Genomic DNA, 20,097 nt, shown 5'->3' on the forward strand with positions numbered 1-20,097 from the left:
AGCTGAATAACCCTGTTCTAGAGTGTGCTTACATCCTAGGTCACATCCCATTCCCAGTACTGTACCCGTGGCACTGACAGACACTCCTCCGGCCACCAGCATCCTCTGATGGCTGTCCTGAGGACTGTCATTCAACACCACTAAGTTGATGCTGTCCTTTTCTATGCGCACCGACCTGTAAGGAGTTGACATTAGCACTGTCACCAGAAGTGGGCCAAACTATAACCTGATCTGGGTGACACGGACTAACCTGTAGTGGCTGACATTGCAAAAGCTGTGGAAGTAGACTTTGTGAGGGCTGGATGGGCCATGCACAGGAACCTGTTGGGAACAGCATCAGCAACACTTACTTACAAATCAGCAGTAAGACTCAAATGGGCATTCTGTAGCCACTAACATTCATACACATTTATGTTCAGTGTCTTTCTATAAACTAGGACACCAGTTAGTATTTCCTACACTGAACACCTTGTTACAGCTGTTAAGTCTGATAATAATCAGAACCCCCCCCCCCTGCCATTACATTAAGATAAGGGGGGGGGGGGGTTCATAGCTACAGTCATGTGAAAAAGTGCATCCCCTGGAAATTATTTTTTATTTTTTTTGTAAATATTTGGACAGATGGATATGTAATCTTCACATCAACATTATTGAGAGATAAAGGTAACCTAATATAACAAATTAAACTGAAATACTATAATTTGCAATCATTTAATCATTTAGAAAAACTATTTAAAAAAGGAACAGAAATGGAATTCCATAGTGCGGAAAGTACACCCCTAGCTTCAATAGCTGGTGTTGCCCCCTTTGGCTGAAATATCTTAATGTAGTCGTTTCTTTTAACTGCCTATCAGTCTCTTATATCGACTGGGAGGATTTTTTTCTTCTTTAAGGTACTGCTTCAACTACTGTGTCATGTTGGAGGGATTTCTTGCATGCACAACCCGTATCAAGTCCCCACACAGCATTGACAGGATTGAGATCTTGGCTTTGACTCGGCCATTCCATAACCATTTCTTCTTTTGCACCATTCTGTTGTAGCTTTGCTTGTGTGTTATGGATCATTGTCCTGTTGCAAGATCCATGTTTGGTTCAGCTTTTTGACAGATGGCCTCAAATTCTCCTCAAGAATTCTCTGGTACAATATGGAATTCATGGTTGACTAAATGAAGGCAAGCTGTCCCTCAGGCAACAAAGCAGCCACAAACAATAACGCCAACCATGCTTTACAGTCAGTATGAGGTTCTTCTGTTCAAAGGTCGTTTCATTTTCGCCTGGCATTGCGGCCAAACTCCACCTTTGACTCATCTGTCCAGAGCACATTGTTCCAGTAGTTTTGGTCTTTACCCAGGTGTTGTCTGGCAAACGTCGGTCGTGTCTTGATATTATTTTTTTTTGAGATTAGAGGCTTCTTCCTTCCTGACCTCCCATGTAGGCCAAGTTTGTGCAGTCTCTGACAGTTGACTCATGCACTTCAATATTGATTATGGCAAGAGAGACCTGTAGATCCCTTGATGTTACCCTGGGGTTCTTAGAGACTTCTATGAGCATCTTTCGGTCAGATCTTGGGCTGAATTTGGTTCGATGACCTGATTGCCAGTGGTCTGGAATTTTCTCCATTTGTAAATGATCCGTCGGACAGTGGAACGATGTACTTCGAATTGCTTGGAAATGGATTTGTAACCCCTCCCAGACTCACGGGCATCAATAATCTTTCTTCTGAGGGCCTCTGATCTTTGCATGACGTGTTACCATGCACCCATATGGTTAAGGCGGCGCACAATTGGCCCAGCGTCATCCGGGTTAGGGTTTAGCCGGGGTAGGCCGTCATTGTAAATAAGAATTTGCCTAGTTAAGTAAAAGGTTAAATTTTAAAAAATAAAGACCAAACCAGACAATGTTTCAAATTTTTATGGAAGGCTGGACCCCCGCAAGGTACTCTAATGATTTCCTAATGATTTCCTAATCATTTGCACCTGTTTTAGTGCACCTGATCCTAATTTTAGGTGACGGTAAAGGTAAGGGTGTACACTTTTTCTGCATAAGGAAATTGAATTTGTTTATTTTAATTGCATAACATTTTAAAAGTAAAACATTCTGTGTGAAGTGTTAAATTGAGTTACCTTTATCAATGAATGTGGTTGGAATTTTGCAAAAATATCCATGTGTCCAAATACGTAAAAAATGTATTCATTAAAAAGAGACTTTCCAAAGGGTATACTTACTTTTTCACAATAAAATTCACAAATGTATTTAAAAACTGTGTTTAACACTATCATGGTTGGCATCTAGTTGGGTTTGTCTAACATCGTGTGAGGTCTTTGCATTTATGGTATTGTAAGTTGTTTTTATCATATATTAGGCATTAATCAATTAAATGAGACATTGAACTTGAACAGTGTACAAATCCTGGATCAAGCTGTTGGACAGTTTTTTGTATAGATCTCAGAAATGCAGTGTAACATTGTGACTGACTCCTTATGTTACACGGTGTGAAAACACTTCAAGGGCATACAAACCCAAAATGGGGAACCAGGCCCAGTCAATCAAATAGTTTTTCCCCACAAAAGGGCTTTATTACAGATAGAAATACCACCCCCCCGCCACGATTCCGCAGGTGAAGAAGCCATATGTGGAGGTCCTGTGCTGGCGTGGTTACACATGGTCTGCGGTTGAGAGGCCGGTTGGACATCATTCCAAATGATCTAAAAACAAACGTTGGAGGGGGCTTATGGTAGAGAAATTAACTTTCAATTATCTAGCAACAGCTCTGGTGGACATTCCTGCAGTCAACTTGCCAATTGCACGCTCCCTAGAAACTTAAGACATCTGTGGCATTGTGTTGTGTGACAAAACTACACATTTTTGAGTGGGCTTTTTTGTCCCCAGCACAAGGTGCACCTGTGTAATGATCATGCTGTTTAATCAGCTTCTTGTTATGTCACACCTGGGATGTAAACAAATTTGTGTGCAAAAGTTGAGAGAAATAAGCTTCTTGTGCATATGGGTTCTATATTAGGCCCTATATGTACAATTATATAAATTATACAATTGTATAACATTGAGGTCCTTGAAAATTACAATGAAGTGCTTGAAAAAGTCCCTGGAAGTCCTTGAATTTGACATACATTCTTTAAGCAGGGGTCATACAGACATTATATGTTGTTGTATAGGTGGAGATATGGGCTAATTTGCATATATTCAATTTAATTCCTCTAAGTACCATTCAGAAATGTTTTGCCCAATGTTACACATTGGCCCCATTATTTATAGAAATACCCTTATACGTGTTAAATAACAGGAACAATTAATTAATGAAATACATTTTAAAAATCACCAGATACCTATTGTATCCCAGGAATTCCTGACAGGAAGGTGTGGCCCTGGCCCACTAATACACTGTAGAACAAAATTTACACCAGCTCACATGCTACCAAAATGCCAATGGCGCCATCTTGTGGTGAACTAACACCATCTGGTTGAACCAGACAGGCAGTCTATTGAACACAACCTAGGAAATGTGAGTTAGCCGTTTGGCCAGTGTTCTTGCCTTGCTCTTCAGAAAGGACCGGCTGGTCTTTGAGAAGGACTGGAGCAGGCTGTCGATGAGCTGCTTCTCTTTCTCCTTGTTGGTCTTCCAGGAGCTGCTGGTAGCGTTTGGGGTGAAGGTTCCATCCTGCAAGTCTTTATACAGAGACATCAGCACCTCGTGGCTCTGCTGCAAGACAACCACACAGCACTGTCAGGGCCACAGCCTCTGTGTTTCTACTGCTGGACAGTTAGGACCCACTGAATGCTATTTGTTTATAGCCAAGCCTTACAAGAATACCACAATTGAACAATTCCCCATTAGCACAACTTTCCAAAAAGATACATGGCAGTTGATTCTGCAGTGAAGACAGAAAGCTGGTCTGTGTTTCTTAAGGTACCTTGGGCTCAAAGCTCTCTTCGGTCTTAATGGCGTGTCCCTCCTGTATCATGATATCAGCCACACTAGAGGTGACCGTGTCGGTGTTGATGAGCAGCTCCACGTGCATGACGCCGTGCAGGATAGAGAACAGGGAGACAATGAGTGAGAGGCCGTTCACCAGTGTTATGAAGCGGTTGCGGGCGCGGCTGCTCCACTGGTCCCCCAGGATCATGGACTGGGCTCATGGATGCATCCCCGAGATACGAAACTCCTGGGCCTGAGTAGGACACAGTCACACCAGAATACAGGCACATTTTATCTGGTTAGGATGTGGCCAAAATAAGGTGGATCAGGAAGATATAGGAAACATACTGTATAGACTTTGTAGCTGTACCTGCAATGGGTGGGCCATGATATCAGCAGGTAGCTCCCTCAGACAGCTGCATGACACCAGGGTGGTGTTTCCGTAGTCCAAAAAGAACACCTGGGACATTCAAAACACATACTTTACATGGTTCATCCACTATAACAGCAACTATAATTAACCTGTATTTAAGTGTATGAAAGGGAGTCATTGTGTGTGCCAGTAAGCTTGGAGAGCATGTGATTGTACCTCCACAGAGCTGCCGCGGACGTGCAGGATCTTGGCACAGTAGTAGAGGCCCTGCTCGTCGCCCTCAGAGAAAGGTGCCAGGCACAGTAGGTTGGGGTAGAGGGAGACAGGAACTGGACACAGCTCACGAGAATTAATCTCAGCTGTCAGATAGCGCCGCTTCTCCATGCTAGCCTCGCCAGCCTGGAAGCCCCAGAAGTGGCCCACCTCCACCACCTAGGGAGCCAAGATGAAGGGGGCATGCTCGGTTACCACCTCCACTGTAGACTGTACATAACGAACATGGAGGGTATGTGATCACCTAAACTCAGTTACTCTAGATATAATCTTCACCACATTACTCATTTACACAAATAACTCAAAGAAATGTGACTGAAAAAGGAGTTTCAGCCTGATTACTAACTTCTGTAATGTTGACCACGAAGACGGGGTTGGAAGGCAGCTCGTCTGGGTCGATGGTACTGCTCAGCACCCCCACTGGGTAGACCGAGTTGTCCTGGAAGTCCACATTCACACTGCAAACCACAGAACTGGATAGAATGAGTGTTGAAAAAAGAAACCTGGAGGATCCCTCCAAGGGGGAACACAGTTCAAGTGTAACAGTCAGTCACTGAGCTGCATCAGTGACACAGATAATCTATGAGACTGACCCAACTGTAACTCACTCTCATGACAGCCCAGTCTCCAAATGTGTGTATGGAGGAGAAAGGGGGGGTATAGCTCGGCCTAAATCCCCCCTCTAAGAGGCTGTGGAGTGTTAACCATAGTGCCAGCACGTCAGGTTACATCAAGGCCCAGTGTGGAGGGGTGCAGCCTGTGGGTGGCTGCAGGGCCCACTTCCCCCAAACAGCCACTGACAGGACACCTCCACCCCCCTGAAGAGGTACCTGGCCCTGAGCCAGAGCTGGCATTACCTAGACATCAACTGACCGCAAAACACATTTATCTTGAGAAGTTGGGGTAAGATGCTTCACCCATGCAGAAAACTGTATTTTGTAGCATATGAAAGGGTTAAAAACTACAGCTCCTAGCAGAGTATTATTAGCGTGAAAAGGATGCATAGGCTTTCTACCGAGCGTATCTCATGTGGCAGACGGTCCTGCTCCCAGCGTGGGACTCCACTTCGTCACTGGGGTGCACAAACAGGTCCAGAGGATGCCTCTGGTGGGCCAGGAGGAGGGCCAGTGACACCTCAGGGAGCACCCCCGACCCCCAGGTAGTCATCCGGTAGAACTCCACATGCCCCCTGAACGAACAGACAAATGTTAATCTTACCAATGAACTATGGGTATGCTGTTAGACCATTTAGGTCAAAACATCTAAGAAGTATTTATCTAGGAAACATGATGAGTTATGGTACATATAGTCAAGGTTTCATCTATTAGTTTGTTACCGGGATCCATCAAAGGCTATGGACTTTACCTGGCCACACTGGCGGCACAGGGTAGCCTAGTGGTTAGAGCATTGGACTAGTAACCGAAAGGTTTCAAGTTCAAATCCCTGAGCTGACAAGGTACAAAATCTGTCGTTCTGCCCCTGAACAGGCAGTTCACCCACTGTTCCTAGGCCGTCATTGAAAATAAGAATTTGTTCTTAACTGACTTGCCTAGTAAAATAAAAGGTAAAATAAAAATAAAACAGGGACTGCAGCTGCTTATAGTACAGGAAACTATAGGGGAGCAGGTTCCTCACCTGAGACCAAACAGTCAGAGCCGGTCAGTGGGCTAGCATTCACAAGATACAACACAGTTCATGTATAGGAATCTGATGAATCGGGGGTAAAGGCATCATACAAGCACTGTTGTTTTGGGATCATGGCCGGACAGGTCTTTGGAGGCCAGCTCTTCATCCATTTCCCCTTGGGCAAAGTAGTTGGGGTAGTAGGCACCAGCGATAACCACCTGAGAAAAAGAGATGAGATTCTATCAAATAGACAAGGCCAGAGTGATAGTCTGTGTAGAAGGGCTAGGTACACAAGGTGAAATTAGTGTCATAACAATAATGATAAAGTAGTTGATAACGCAGGATCAAAATCAGTAAGGCTGGTCTGAATGGAGAGCTCACACATTTCATTCAGTAAGCACAATATAATTGGCATTGCTTCCTCTATGGGCACAGCAAGAATTTACATCTGATGTTTACAATGTTCTCATGTCGCTTTTCCTCCTTTACTGTTAATTAGCCACGTGCAGAACGTCAGTAACCTATTACCCTATGGCCAATAAGCACTGCTGAATAATGCAATTTTACCACACTTGCTAATTAATCCATGGGCATACCTGTGCAATCAATCTGCTCTCTTCTCACCAATCTTGTGATGTATTTCAATGAAGGCTTTCTCTATTCAGTTAATCCTTCCCTCAATTGAATAGAGAGATAAGTTGGAAGTAAGGTGTAGAGCTCCAGAATGCTTGCATGTGCCTCAGTCTCACCTGCAAGATGAATCTCTGCTTGTGGAGGCTGGAGTAGTCCATGGGCAATGGGTTCTCAATCACATGCATGTTGAACTGGGACGTCCTCTTCTTCAGGTCCTCATAGAGCTCGGCCACCTGGGGGTCACAGAGTCGGGGTCAGGTGGTCAGAAATTAGGGACAACTGGTGTGTGTTTCGTGAGATGCTCGTCTCTATACCTCTCTGATCTGGATGCAGTTCTCCTTGCCCCACTCCAGCTCATCCTGGGAGGAAGAACACACACACACACCTTGTCTGATGTCTTTAGGCACCTCCTTTATTACATACGCTTCTATGCATGATCCATGTTGGAAGTTAATTTATGTAACATAACGATCTAAATGCTCTCACTTTTGGGTGCCTCAACTCTCCCTTGTTTCTGGACGTGTGCCAAGCCTTGAATGCGTTGACAAAAGCAATGGAATCGCTCGGCACACCGTGTGCAAAGGACAGCTTGCTCCTAAATATTCAAACATTTAAGAGAAGACAGGGACTAGTGTTATAGCTAGCACTGTGATGGTAATTTAATAACAGACTTACGGATGAAGACTCATGAAAATAAAATAACGTTCAAAACCTAAATAGGACTACATTCATTATTTTTACTAACTGTATTTTCATGTAAACTTGACCTAATAGTGGGAGTGTTAAATAATGATAAGCAATTGTTTTGCTATATTAGTCTATTCAACTTTTCTACATCTCCTCGTCTTTCCAACTGTCCTTCGATGCTGGAGCAGCTAATCCGGCTAGATGTGTGGGGGTGTATAGAGAGCTATAGGCTATGGCACTTCAGTAAAAAAATATATAACAAAAATTTGATGTGTAAACTTTTTTATACGAACGAACGTTTTCATTGCTTGCAAGTAAAATAAATAAATTGGTATTAAAAAAAAAAAAAAAAAAAAAAAAAAGGTTGGATGTGTCTGACTTTTCATTAATAAAAGGTTGTTCTGGCTCTAAGGCCTATAGCCTAACACGCTAATGATGTGTCAAATGGACAATGTCCCAATCCTCTCCAACCTGGCATGGTATAAATTTATCTGGAATCTTGTCTTTATTTATAGACTAATCAACGCTGATCGGGCCCAGTCCTGGACGATATGCCACCGTAGGCGAGACAAAGAAAAATGAATTATGCCCTCCTACTCCTGCAAATTAGAATAGCAGCCTAGGCTATATAGCATTGGCCTACAATGCACTTTTACGAATGCCCATGTGGTAGCCTACCATATGTAAAACAGGCAATTTACAGTTAAACCCTGTCATTTGGTTACATTAATGTCTGTTAATGCATGCATTACTTAGTAGTTTACCATTCTCGGAGTGGAAATGCTGTTTGTAGAGTTCACAACCTAGTTTATTTCTTCCCATCATTTACACGCTCCATGTGAGCATGTGTCTGGTTTCCCTGTCCTGTTCATGTTTATGGCGCACGCTTGAGCACGAATAGGTAGGTACCTGGCCTGCTTCTCGTAAATGTATGAAAGTGCCCAGCTGAGCTTCTGTCATTTTTCTTCACCTCACACAGTAAGTCAAACTATAATAGTTCCTCAGTTTTTGAAAAATCTTTTTCAACTCGACAATCAGCATTGCTGATAAATAGGCTATGGACATGCGGTGTGTGTATTTGTTTTCATATTCATACTATAGCATAGCTGTCCCTTTCATATTTCCATTTTCAGTTCCTTATAGCCTAAGGTAGGCCTAGGTTTTTTAATACATTTTAAGGTAAATATATATTTGCTTGTGTCTGACATATTCTGGTGGCTTTGATTTGACAGGTGCTTTTACAAGGGTGGGTGAGTTTGCTGATTCTCTCTATAGTCCTATTATGTCCATTCACCAAGTTTCCTAAAGTAACCTGTATGGACTCCATCTCTTGTAAAAGGACTATTTTCAGTAGCTTTTGCTACAGTACATTATTTCTCATTATGGCATCCTCTCTTTGAATAACATATGCCAATGTCGTCGAATGACTGCAGCAGCGTGGATTGTGACTTCATGCAAATATTTCGGGAAAAGCGGCCTTCGTTTTAATGGTTTTGTACGTCGAAAGAGGATATGTATTTTATTTATTTATATGCAGAAAAAGCCAACAGACAAGAAAAAGGTAGGCATGTAAGCTTTATTTTGATTCCGTTAATTCTGTGTCAATACGAAAATGCTACAGATTCTCTCCAACCTGGCATTTCTTAATTGATATTTAATAACCTGGGGGAACAAAAATGAAATGCCATGGTAATAACGAAGTGTAATGGCTTGTTTAAAATAGGTTTTATTAAGAAGCATCTGCATGTAAACAAGCAAACAGAACTGTAACCTACCCTTTTCTGACCTTCCCTAATGGTTTTTGGTGACTGTGTACATTGGCCTACGCAAAACACGACAGTCCTGAGCCATGGTATATTGGCCATATATCACAAACCTGAGGTGCCTTATTGCTGTTATAAAACAGGTTATCAACATCTGATATACAATGGCTGTCAGGGCTCAAACCACCCAGTTTATAAGTGCAATTATATATATTTTTTTGCTGAATGAGAGAAAATGCATTCATTTTAATGTGCTGACTCACCTGTAGCCTGCCAGCTGTTGTAGAGAGGGCATGGCAAAGAAGCTCTTCAGAGACAGGGAGGCAGCTGAGAGAGAGAGAGACACACACGGAGTCGTCGTTGTTGACCAAACACACAAAGCACCCAAACCCCACTGACCTATGATGAGGCACTCCTCCAGACAGCCAAAGACGTGTCCGAGTACGATCATCTTCCCCAGGTGCAGGTCCACAGGCAGGTTAGCCAGCATCCGACCCAGGAACGTCAGCTCGCCATCAAAACGCTTCTGGCCCTGCCCATTGTTCCCCAGGGACAGTGCGCCCATCTACACCACAAACACGTCATGACGATTCTCTTTCCTTCAATGATAACTGACTGCAAGAATGCTTAGTGTCACACATTACACACACACTGATTCACAGTCAAAATGTCTCTATCCATCAACCCTTCCAGCCAAAGAGACCCGACTGTCCTCTCTGCTACCGCACGGCAAGCGGTACCGATGCACCATGTCTAGAACTAACAGGACCCTGAACAGCATCCACCCCCAAGCCATAAAGACTGCTAAATACAGAGGACAAAAATATAAAAATGCAGCATGCAACATTTCAACCATTTTACTGAGTTACTGTTCATATAAGTAAATTAGTCAACTAGAAAAAAAAATAATTAGGCCAGAATCTATGGGTTTCACATGACTGGGGAGCTAGGCCCAGCCAATCAGAATGAGTTTATCCCCACAAAAAGGTCCTGGGCTGGCGTGTTTACATGTGGTCTGTGGTTGTGATGCCGGTTGGATATACTGCTAAAATCTCTAAAACAACGGAGGAGGCTTATGTTAGAGAAATGAACATTCAATTCTCTGGCAACAGCTCTGGTGGACATTCCTGAAAGTCAACATGTCAATTGCACGCCCCTTCAAAGCATATGTGGCAATGTGTTGTGTGACAGAACTGCACATGTAATGATCATGCAGTTTAATCATGTTTGTGCCACACATGTCAGGTGGATGGTTTATCTTGGCAAAGAAGAAATTATCACCAACAGGGATGCAAACAAAATAAGCTTTTTGTGCATACTATACGGAACATTACTGGAATCTTTTACATTTAGCTCACACTTTACATGTTGCATTCCTATTTTTGTTCAGTATACAGGTCTTTTTCCATGTTGTGTGACAGGCTTATTCTAAAATGGATTAAATGTTAGTTTTCCTCAATCTACACACAATACACCAAACATTTAATCCATTTTAGAATAAGAAATGTTTGCAAATTTGTAAAAAAAAATATTTTTATTTTTTTATGTTACATTTACATAAGCATTCAGACCATTTACTCAGTACTTTGTTGGAGCTCTTTCTGCAGCGATTACAGCCTCGAGTCTTGTTTTTATTTTACCCATTTTTCGTGGTATCCAATTGGTAGTTTACGGTCTTGTCCCATCGCTACAACTCCCGTACGGACTCGGGAGAGGCGAAGGTAGAGAAATGTGTGTGCTCCAAAACACAACCCAGCCAAGCCGCGCTGCTTCTTGACACAATGCCCGCTTAACCCGGAAGCAAGCCGCACCAATGTGTCGGAGGAAACACTGTACACCTGGCGAGCTTGTCAGCCTGCATTGCGCCCGGTCCCCCACAGGAGTCGCTAGTGCGCGAATTGACAAGGACATCCCTGCTGGCCAATCCCTCCCCTAACCTGGATGACGCTGGGCCAATTGTGCGCCGCCCCTTGGGTTTCCCGGCCTCGACAGAGTCCGGACTCGAACCAGGATCTCTGGTGGCACAGCTAGCACTGCGACACAATCCTTTCTCTGAGCTCTACAGACAATTCCTTCGACCTCATGGCTTGGTTTTTTCTCTGGCATGCATTGTCAACTGTGGGACCCTGAATTTACCACATGGGGACTCCAATCAAGTTGTAGAAACATCAAGGATGATCAATGGAAACCGGATGCACCGGAGCTCAATTTCGAGTCTCATAGCAAAAGGGTCTGAATACCTTTTATTTACAAAAGTATGTTTTTTATTTTTAATAAATTAGCAAAGAAAAGTTCTATAAGCTGTTTCCACTTTGTCATTATAGGGTATTGTGTGTAGATTACTGAGGATATGTTTTTATTTGATCCATTTTAGAATAAGGCTGTAATGTACCAAAATGTAGAAGTCTAGGGGTCCAAATACTTTCCAAAAGCAGTTAGTCCGGGTGGCTTTCTGCATGAACCTTTTTGTGTCAACTCTTTGACTCATCACATTCACTGCTGCTACCATTTATTATCTACCTGTAGCCTAGTTACTTTATCCCTACCTATATGTACATATCTACCTCAATTACCTCATACCCCTGCACATCAATTCAGTACTGGTACCCCATGTATATAGCAAAGTTATCATTGCTCATTTTGTATTTCTTCCTTGAGTTAATATTTTTCTATTATTTGTTGGGAAGGGCCCATAAATAAGCATTTCACTGTTAGTCTACACCTGTTGTTTAGGAAGCATGTGACAAATATTTTATTTGAAGAGCCCATCCACAGCACGCACGCACCCCCCCCAAAATCACACCTGACAACCACACTCAAACACCACTGACAGAGCTAATGCTAGCTGACGCAGAGGTCCTGATACAGCAGAACCAACGTTAGGAAATCATTGCAACATCACAAACACAGTGACAGAACTGGGCTTTCAGCACCGCTGTATCTATACTGAACAAAAATATAAAAACGCAACATGCAAAGTGTTAGTCCTATGTACTCAAATTTTGTGCACAAATTTGTTTACATCCCTGTGTGAGTATTTCTCCTTTTCCAAGATGATCCATCTGACAGGTGTGGCATATCAAGAATCTGATCAAACAGAATGATCATTACACAGGTGCACCTTGTGCTGGGGACAAAAGGCCACTAAAATGTGCAGTTACACAACACAATGCAACAGATGTCTCAAGTTGAGGGGGCGTGCAATTGGCATTTTAGAGAATTTGGCAGTACGTCCAACCGGCTTCACAAACACAGACCATGTGTAATCACGCTAGCCCAGGACCTCCACCTGTAGGATCGTCTGAGACCAGCCACCTGGACAGCTGATGAAACTGTGGGTTTGCACAACCCGAAGAATTTCTGCACAAACTGTCAGAAACAGTCTCAGGGAAGCTAATCTGCGGGCTTGTTGTCCTCACCAGGGTCTTGACCTGACTGCAGTTCGGTGTTGTAACTGACTTCAGTGGGAAAATGCTCACCGTCGATGGCCAATGGCACGCTGGAGAAGTGTGCTCTTCATGGATGAATCCCGGTTTCAACTATACCGAGCAGATGGCAGACAACGTGTATTGCTTTGTGTGGGCAAGCAGTTGACTGCCGTCAACTTTGTGAACAGAGTGCCCCATGGTGGTGGTGTAGCTTACCACCATGGGGCACCATTACGGTAAGCCACAGACAACAAAATTGCATTTATCACCGGCAATTTGAATGCAGAGACACCGTGACAAGATCCTGAGGCCCATTGCCGAGTCATTCATCCGCCGCCGTCACCTCATGTTTCAGCATGAAACGGTCCCATATCTGTACACAATTCCTGGAAGCTGAAAATGTTCCAGTTTTTCCATGGCCTGCATACATTTGTGGGATGCTCAATGATCGATGTGTACGACAGCATGTTCCAGTTCCTGCCAATATCCAGTAACTTCGCACAGCCATTGAAGTGGAGTGAGAACATTCCACAGGCCACAATCAACAGCCTGATCAACTTTGCGAAGGAGATGTGTCGTGCTGCATGAGGCAAATGGTGGCCACGCCAGATACTGACTGGTTTTCTGATCCACGCCCCTACCTTTTTTTAAAGATATGACCAACAGATGCATATCTCTATTCCCAGTCATGTGACATCCATAGATTAGGATCTAATGAATGTATTTAAATTGACTGATTTCCTTATCTGAACTAATACTCAGTAAAATCTCAGAAATTGTTGCACATTGTATATTTTAGTTTTTTGAAATCGCTCCATAAGTACAGGAATCCAATTACATCAATGTCTGTTTGGGATAAGGATGTCAGCAGGTCCACAGTGAGGTACCTCTGAGCTGAAGCACAGTCCTCTCGATGTCGTTGAGGTTGGGGGGTGAGAGGGCAGTGGAGAGGAGGGAGCGGGGGTCCCCCATGTCCAGTAGCTTCACCTTGAGCATGATGTTGGCCAGGGGGGCATGCTGGGAAAAGTACAAAAATATCCTAGTTACTGTCAGAATAAACTAGCAGCTTTATAGGTCTAGTTGAGTAGCCTGCCTAGTTTTTCAGTAATCACATCCGGTGCATAAGTCAATCAACAAATGAATCCATCAACTTCGCAGTTGTTAATCATCATACTATCAATTATAGTTATGAGCTTGATTCTTTGCCATCAGGGCTGACCTAATGTATGACTCTTACCACAAACTCAGGAACCACATAGTCTGGGATCTCATTGCTCCAGAACTCCTTGGTCACCAGCCGGTAACAGTAGCCCTTAGACACTCGCCCAGCCCTGCCTGAGAGGGAGAGAGGATTCACAAATCCTCATTGGGAATTTTATTATTGAATTGGAATATCAATTGCTCTCTTGAAATGGAATTGCCTCCCTGATGGCCAGTCTGAGGTGGAACTGCATAGTACTGTACCTCTGCGCTGGTTGCAGTTGGTCTTGGAGGCCCAGGTGAGGCGGAGGGACTGGTAACTGGTCTCTTTGTCACAGACCATGTGACGCGCCAGACAGAAATCAATCACTGTCAACAGGAATACATCAAATTCAGACACGGAGTGAATACAGTATGCAGTACATATAGCAAGGGATGTCTGTAAACATTATGAAAAGGGCCCCCCTGAGTGGCACAGTGGTCTAAGGCACTGCATAGCAGTGCCACCAGAGAACCTGGTACGAGTCCAGGCTCTGTCACAGCCGGCCTCGACCAGGAAACCAATGGGGCGGCACACAATTGGCCCAGCGCTGTCCGGGTTAGGGGAGGGTTTGGCTGGCAGGGATGTTCCTGTCCCATTGCGCACGAGCAACTCCTGTGGCGGGCCGGGTGCAATGCACCCTGAGACGTTAGCCAGGTGTACGGTGTTTCCCCCGACACATTAGTGCGGCTGGCTTCCGGGATAAGCGGGCGTTGTCAAGCAGTGCGGCTTGGCTGGGTTGTTTCAAAGCACGCACGGCTCTCAACCTTCATCGGTACGTGAGTTGCAGCGATGGGACAGGACTGTAACTACCAATTGGATACCACGAAATTGGGGAATCTTTTTTAAAAATAATAATATAAATTCAGCAAAAAGAGAAACGTCCCCTTTTCAGGATCCTGTCTTTCAAAGCTAATTCGTAAAAATCTAAATAACTTCACAGATCTTCATTGTAAAGGGTTTAAACACTGTTTCCCATGCTTGTTCAATGAACCATAAACAATTAATAAACATGCACCTGTGGAACGGTCGTTAAGACACTAACATCTTACAAACGGTAGGCAATTAAGGTCACAGTTATGAAGGCCTTTCTACAGACTCTGAAAAACAAAACGAAAGATGCCCAGGGTCCCTGCTCATCTGCGTGAACGTGCCTTAGGCATGCTGCAAGGAGGCATGAGGACTGACATGTCCGTACTGTGAGATGCCTAAGACTGCACTACAGGGAGACAGGATGGACAGCTGATCATCCTCGCTGTGGCAGACCACGTGTAACACCTGCACAGGATCGGTACATCCGAACATCACAACTGCAGGACAGGTACAGGATGGCAACAACAACTGCCCAAGTTACACCAGAAACGCACAATTCCTCCATCAGTGCTGAGACTGACCGCAATAGGCTGAGAGAGGCTGGACTGAGGGCTTGTAGGCCTGTTGTAAGGCCAAGACATCACCGGCAACGTCGTCACCTATTGGCACAAACCCACCGTCACTGGACCAGAGAGGACTGACAAAAAGTGCTCCTCACTGACGAATCGCGGTTTTGTGGTCGGATTCGCGTTTATCGTCAAAGGAATGAGCGTTACACGAGGCCTGTACTCTGGAGCGGGATCGATTTGGAGGTGGAGGGTCCGTCATGGTCTGGGGCGGTGTGTCACAGCATCATCGGACTGAGCTTATTGTCATTGCAGGCAATCTCAACACTGTGCGTTACAGGGAAGACATCCTCCTCCCTCATGTGGTACCCTTCCTGCAGGCTCATCCTGACGTGACCCTCCAGCATGACAATGCCACCAGCCATACTGCTCGTTCTGTGTGTGATTTCCTGCAAGACAGGAATGTCAGTGTTCTGCCATGGCCAGCGAAGAGCCCGGATCTCAATCCCATTGAGCATGTCTGGGACCTGTTGGATTGGAGGGTGAGGGCTTGAGCCATTCCCCCCAGAAATGTCCGGGAACTTGCAGGTGCCTTGGTTGAAGAGTGGGGTAACATCTCACAGCAAGAACTAGCAAAGCTGGTGCAGTCCATGAGGAGGAGATGCACTACAGTACTTAATGCAGCTGGTGGCAACACCAGATACTGACTTACTTTTGACACCCCCTTTGTCAGGGACACATTACTCCATTTCTGTTAGTCACATGTCTATGGAACTTGTTCAGTTTATGTCTCAGTTGTTGAATCTTGTGTAAATATTTGTATGAACATAACATGTTAAGTTTGCTGAAAATAAACGCAGTTGACAGTGAGAGGACGTTTCTTTTTTTTTGCTGAGTTTATATATAAACATTATGAAAAAGAAAACACCCACCATATTTGACATCTGGGACTGTAACAGAGCTCTCTGCAATGTTGGTGGAGAGGATGATCTGTGGAGACAGACAGAACATTCAAAAACAGAGCTACGTTCTAGAAGTCCTATTCAGTAGAGTGGTGTGATAGTTACCTTCCTGTACACTGGGACAGGCACCAGAAACGCACCATTTTGCTCCTCCAGAGTGACAGAGGAGTGGAGAGGGTACACCTGCAGTCTGAAAGATACACCATAACAACACCATAACAGCACCATCAAGTTTCTACTAAGTACCGGGGACACACACAACCTACCATAGTCATGCCCCAGAGACGTAACCAATGAACATCAGACATACAACAACCACCTCTTGCGCACCAGCTTCGACAAGGCCTCTTGCATGTAGTGGATCTCACCCAGACCAGGAAGGAACACCAGCACACTGCCCCGGTCTGGCAGAGACAGGCGTCCCTCCCGCTCAGTGCTGCTGTTGAGATACACACAATGGGATAATTATTGGACAACTATAGGACATCTAAAATCAACAGTAACTAATAAATAGTGAACAAATTCTTAATTTATCAGGCAAGCTAAGATGAAGAGTACTGCTGCTTGAACCCTAACCTCTGATCTTTGGCCTCTAGCTCATCAAAACTCTGGATAAGGCTGACAGCCACATTGTACATCTCCACAGTGATGTAAGGTTCATCTAGATGGTGGGTATCCACAGACAGTGTTAGGTTAGTCTAAACTGTGAGTACCAGCTACATCCACAGACGAGGCTTGATGCTTCCCCGCCCACCCTGTGAGGAATCAGGCTGCAGAGGTCATCCAGGTAGAACTTGTCAATGGCGTAGGGAGCCCCCTCCACCTCAAACACATAGGCTGGGTTCATCTGGCTGCGGATAGGCGTGCCAAAGTACTCTGCAAACTCCCTGCAATTGATGGTGGCTGACATGAGGATGACCTGCATAAAGAGGGAAGGGAGGCGTTGTGTCTGTTTAGTCAGTACGGTTTAGGATCACATGGTGGTGAGTGCTGAGAAGCGTGGGCTCACCTTGATGTAACGAGAGTTGGAATGGAGGAGCTTCCTCACAACCAACAGGAGAAAGTCCAACTCCTCCGTCCGCTCATGGACCTGAAATACACAGAACCACCCTGCTTACCTACTGGCTCATCCACTGCCAAGGCAAGATATTACTCACCATCAGCTAGTTTGATGTTACTGGGTACTAAAATACACTGAACACCAGAAAGGACAACATTATTAGCGGTCAAGTCATCTGTAGACGACTTTGAAATGACTACCAGTCTGTCTTAACAGGAAAGTGAGTCTTGGTTACCTCATCTATGAAGATGTGGGAGTACTCAGTCAGGCTCTTGGCACCGACCAGTTTTTGCAGCAGCACCCGTGGTCATGTAGATGAGTCTGGTGTGTTCAGTGGCCATCTTCTCTAGGCCCACCTGAAACAAACATAATGGCTAAGTGGTAAGTGTACATTCACACACAAGCACATAAACACATCCATGTAGGTCAATAGGAAAGGTGAAGCCTAAAGGCAGACGTGAGGATGCTACATCTACTGTCGCTTCCATCTGTGACATCAAACAATCATTACCCAGAGCACTGTCTCACCACACAACGTGACTCTATCAAACAAATGACCTGTCCTAACAACCACATCTCCCCCCCAGGGAAGATGCCCTCATGTTCTGCTACTCTACTCTAAGTACAAATTCCCTTACGGCTTGACTTTCATAAAACTCTCAGAGAAACTAAAGATCGAGAGAGAAGGCACAGTAAATATCCACTACAATCCCCCTAGGACAGACAGAGCCAAAGCTAAGAGAACGGGATAAAAGCAGCCCTCCTTGTTAGTACTGACAGGGGAAGGTCACTGTGAAAGTGGAAACTCTCCATACATCCTCAAGGCCTGGAACCCATCAGTTTCTCCAGCTCTCCACTGGAACCATTACACTGGTAGGAACCTATCAATTGAATAATAATCATTATATGGTGGTACATGAATGGTATAAATAACAATTTATAGCTCCCACAAGGTGCAGAGTATGAGGACTAGGCTACCATTATATTCTAGCGTCTCCTACAGCTCTGCTTCACCCCTTCATCTTTCATTAGTTCACACTCTCCACTATACTGTGACCTCCCATCTATATTTATTCTGACAAGCTTTCAAGCCCTTAGGTGTTCATCAGGTCAGCCCATCACTGTATCACTCCTCAATCACTGTCTTGCTAGCAGTGACATCACCCCTGCTGCAGTCCACAGCAGAGCAGAGAGAGGCGAGGAGCAGGGAGTTATAATTAGACTGTCTCTTGTTTCAGAGCTGGACACAATGCAACCAGACAGCCTGGAAACAGTCCAGCATGGAATCCTGTCCACCCCACTCCTTCCACTCCTCTCTCTGAGAGAGAAACGTCAAGTGGGCTTTTTGTACAGCGCATCATTGAGAGATAATAGTATCGCTAGAGGTGCTAAACTCAGTCCACTGCCCCTTGTTATGCAACCTGAACTCTGAATTCTTGTTTCTTGCATCTTTTTCTCTCTTCTTTCCACCAAGGGATGTGTATGGTGTGTTGGGTCATGTGTTTTTTGGGGTATAGATATCAAAATTGTATAATTAACAAGGTATGAGTGAGTGTAGTGTGAATTCTTCGCTAACCTGGTATCCCACCAGACTACCCAGGGTGCACTTGCGTACTCTGGCAACGCTGCTGGCGCCTATTTTGCGAGGCTGGGTAACCACGAGGTTACAGGGGGCATTCTTCTCGCTGTAGTAGTCCAGGATGAACTGAGGCAGCTGGGTAGTCTTCCCACTGCCTGTGGCTCCACGAATGATCACCACAGAGTTGTTCTCGATCAGAGAGATGAGCTAGAAATACACAAACACAACAGATGAGAGAACATTAGATTTACCATTTTAAAGCTGAAAATGAAAATATGATTCAACAACCTAAATTGCAGTTTATAATAAAGTATTCTAATCTGTCATTTATGTTCAGCCACAAAAACATCCAAAACATTCAAATTCTGCTCTTGCTGGACAATAAATGTGAATCTGAGTAGGAAATGAAAGTCTGAAACACAGATATTTTCAATAATGGCCCTACTCCATCAGACTGTTACTTGAAAGCATGTGATGACAGTCACAGTGAGTTAGGGTCCCTGCTCTTGTTGCGCCTATGGCTCCATCAGATAGAATCAGTGTTCATCTGAAGCACAGTAAAACCTTGAATGGAGTTACGACCTGAGGAACTGTTGCCAATGACCATCTCTGTTCAAGTCTATGACCTGAAAAGGTCTGAAATGGCAGAAGTACCTAAAGCGTGTGTGGCTACTAAAGTATTTTACCTCCTGTCTATTCTTTGTGATGGGCAAGCTGGGGTAGTCATAACTGGCCAATGGGGGTGGAGGCGCACCTAGAGTTGGAGAGAAACACAAAAAGGTTTGCTCATTGACTTTCTTAATTGTCGGGGAAAAAAAGAAATCCAATTGAAAGCCAAATGAATTAGAAAGGTATATCAATGTATAACTCACTTGCAGAAAAGTCAGGCTTTCCTGTCTTGTTCCTCATTCCCCCATGTTCACTCTTTGGGCTGACCTGCTGTTGGGGAGCTTTTGCAGGGCTAGAGAGAAACACAGATTCTCAGGTAAATCAAAAGATTGTGCACTGAAATGTCACTGAAATGTCACTGTCAACAAATGTCAATTCCATGACTCTTTGGTCTGGACAAACAAGAGAAAATGACTGTATGGTGTTTCAGTCCAGCCACCCAATCCTTTTAGAAAACCAAACTTATCAGAATTTAAGCATCAAGGAGAGAC

The 20,097-nt window shown here is 44.4% G+C and overlaps 1 protein-coding gene across 1 annotated transcript in view; it reads right to left on the minus strand.

Annotated features, from left to right (window-relative positions):
- Positions 1-20,097, minus strand: part of LOC118369080 (ATP-dependent RNA helicase TDRD9-like) — a 29,315-nt gene that overhangs the window by 2,534 nt on the left and 6,684 nt on the right. The window contains 31 exon segments of the mRNA XM_035753572.2: positions 66-175; positions 251-321; positions 3,551-3,718; positions 3,930-4,187; positions 4,305-4,394; positions 4,524-4,739; positions 4,927-5,038; positions 5,596-5,769; positions 5,917-5,954; positions 6,126-6,215; positions 6,317-6,424; positions 6,956-7,072; positions 7,154-7,198; positions 7,326-7,434; positions 9,553-9,616; positions 9,689-9,854; positions 9,897-9,904; positions 13,605-13,734; positions 13,955-14,052; positions 14,182-14,286; positions 16,269-16,326; positions 16,404-16,488; positions 16,618-16,737; positions 16,875-16,996; positions 17,053-17,217; positions 17,308-17,388; positions 17,594-17,657; positions 17,659-17,714; positions 18,935-19,144; positions 19,624-19,691; positions 19,810-19,898. Of these exon segments, the coding sequence (XP_035609465.1) occupies positions 66-175; positions 251-321; positions 3,551-3,718; positions 3,930-4,187; positions 4,305-4,394; positions 4,524-4,739; positions 4,927-5,038; positions 5,596-5,769; positions 5,917-5,954; positions 6,126-6,215; positions 6,317-6,424; positions 6,956-7,072; positions 7,154-7,198; positions 7,326-7,434; positions 9,553-9,616; positions 9,689-9,854; positions 9,897-9,904; positions 13,605-13,734; positions 13,955-14,052; positions 14,182-14,286; positions 16,269-16,326; positions 16,404-16,488; positions 16,618-16,737; positions 16,875-16,996; positions 17,053-17,217; positions 17,308-17,388; positions 17,594-17,657; positions 17,659-17,714; positions 18,935-19,144; positions 19,624-19,691; positions 19,810-19,898 (3,395 nt within the window).

This window comes from Oncorhynchus keta, chromosome 35 (genome assembly GCF_023373465.1).
Source record: "Oncorhynchus keta strain PuntledgeMale-10-30-2019 chromosome 35, Oket_V2, whole genome shotgun sequence".
NCBI lineage: Eukaryota > Metazoa > Chordata > Actinopteri > Salmoniformes > Salmonidae > Oncorhynchus > Oncorhynchus keta.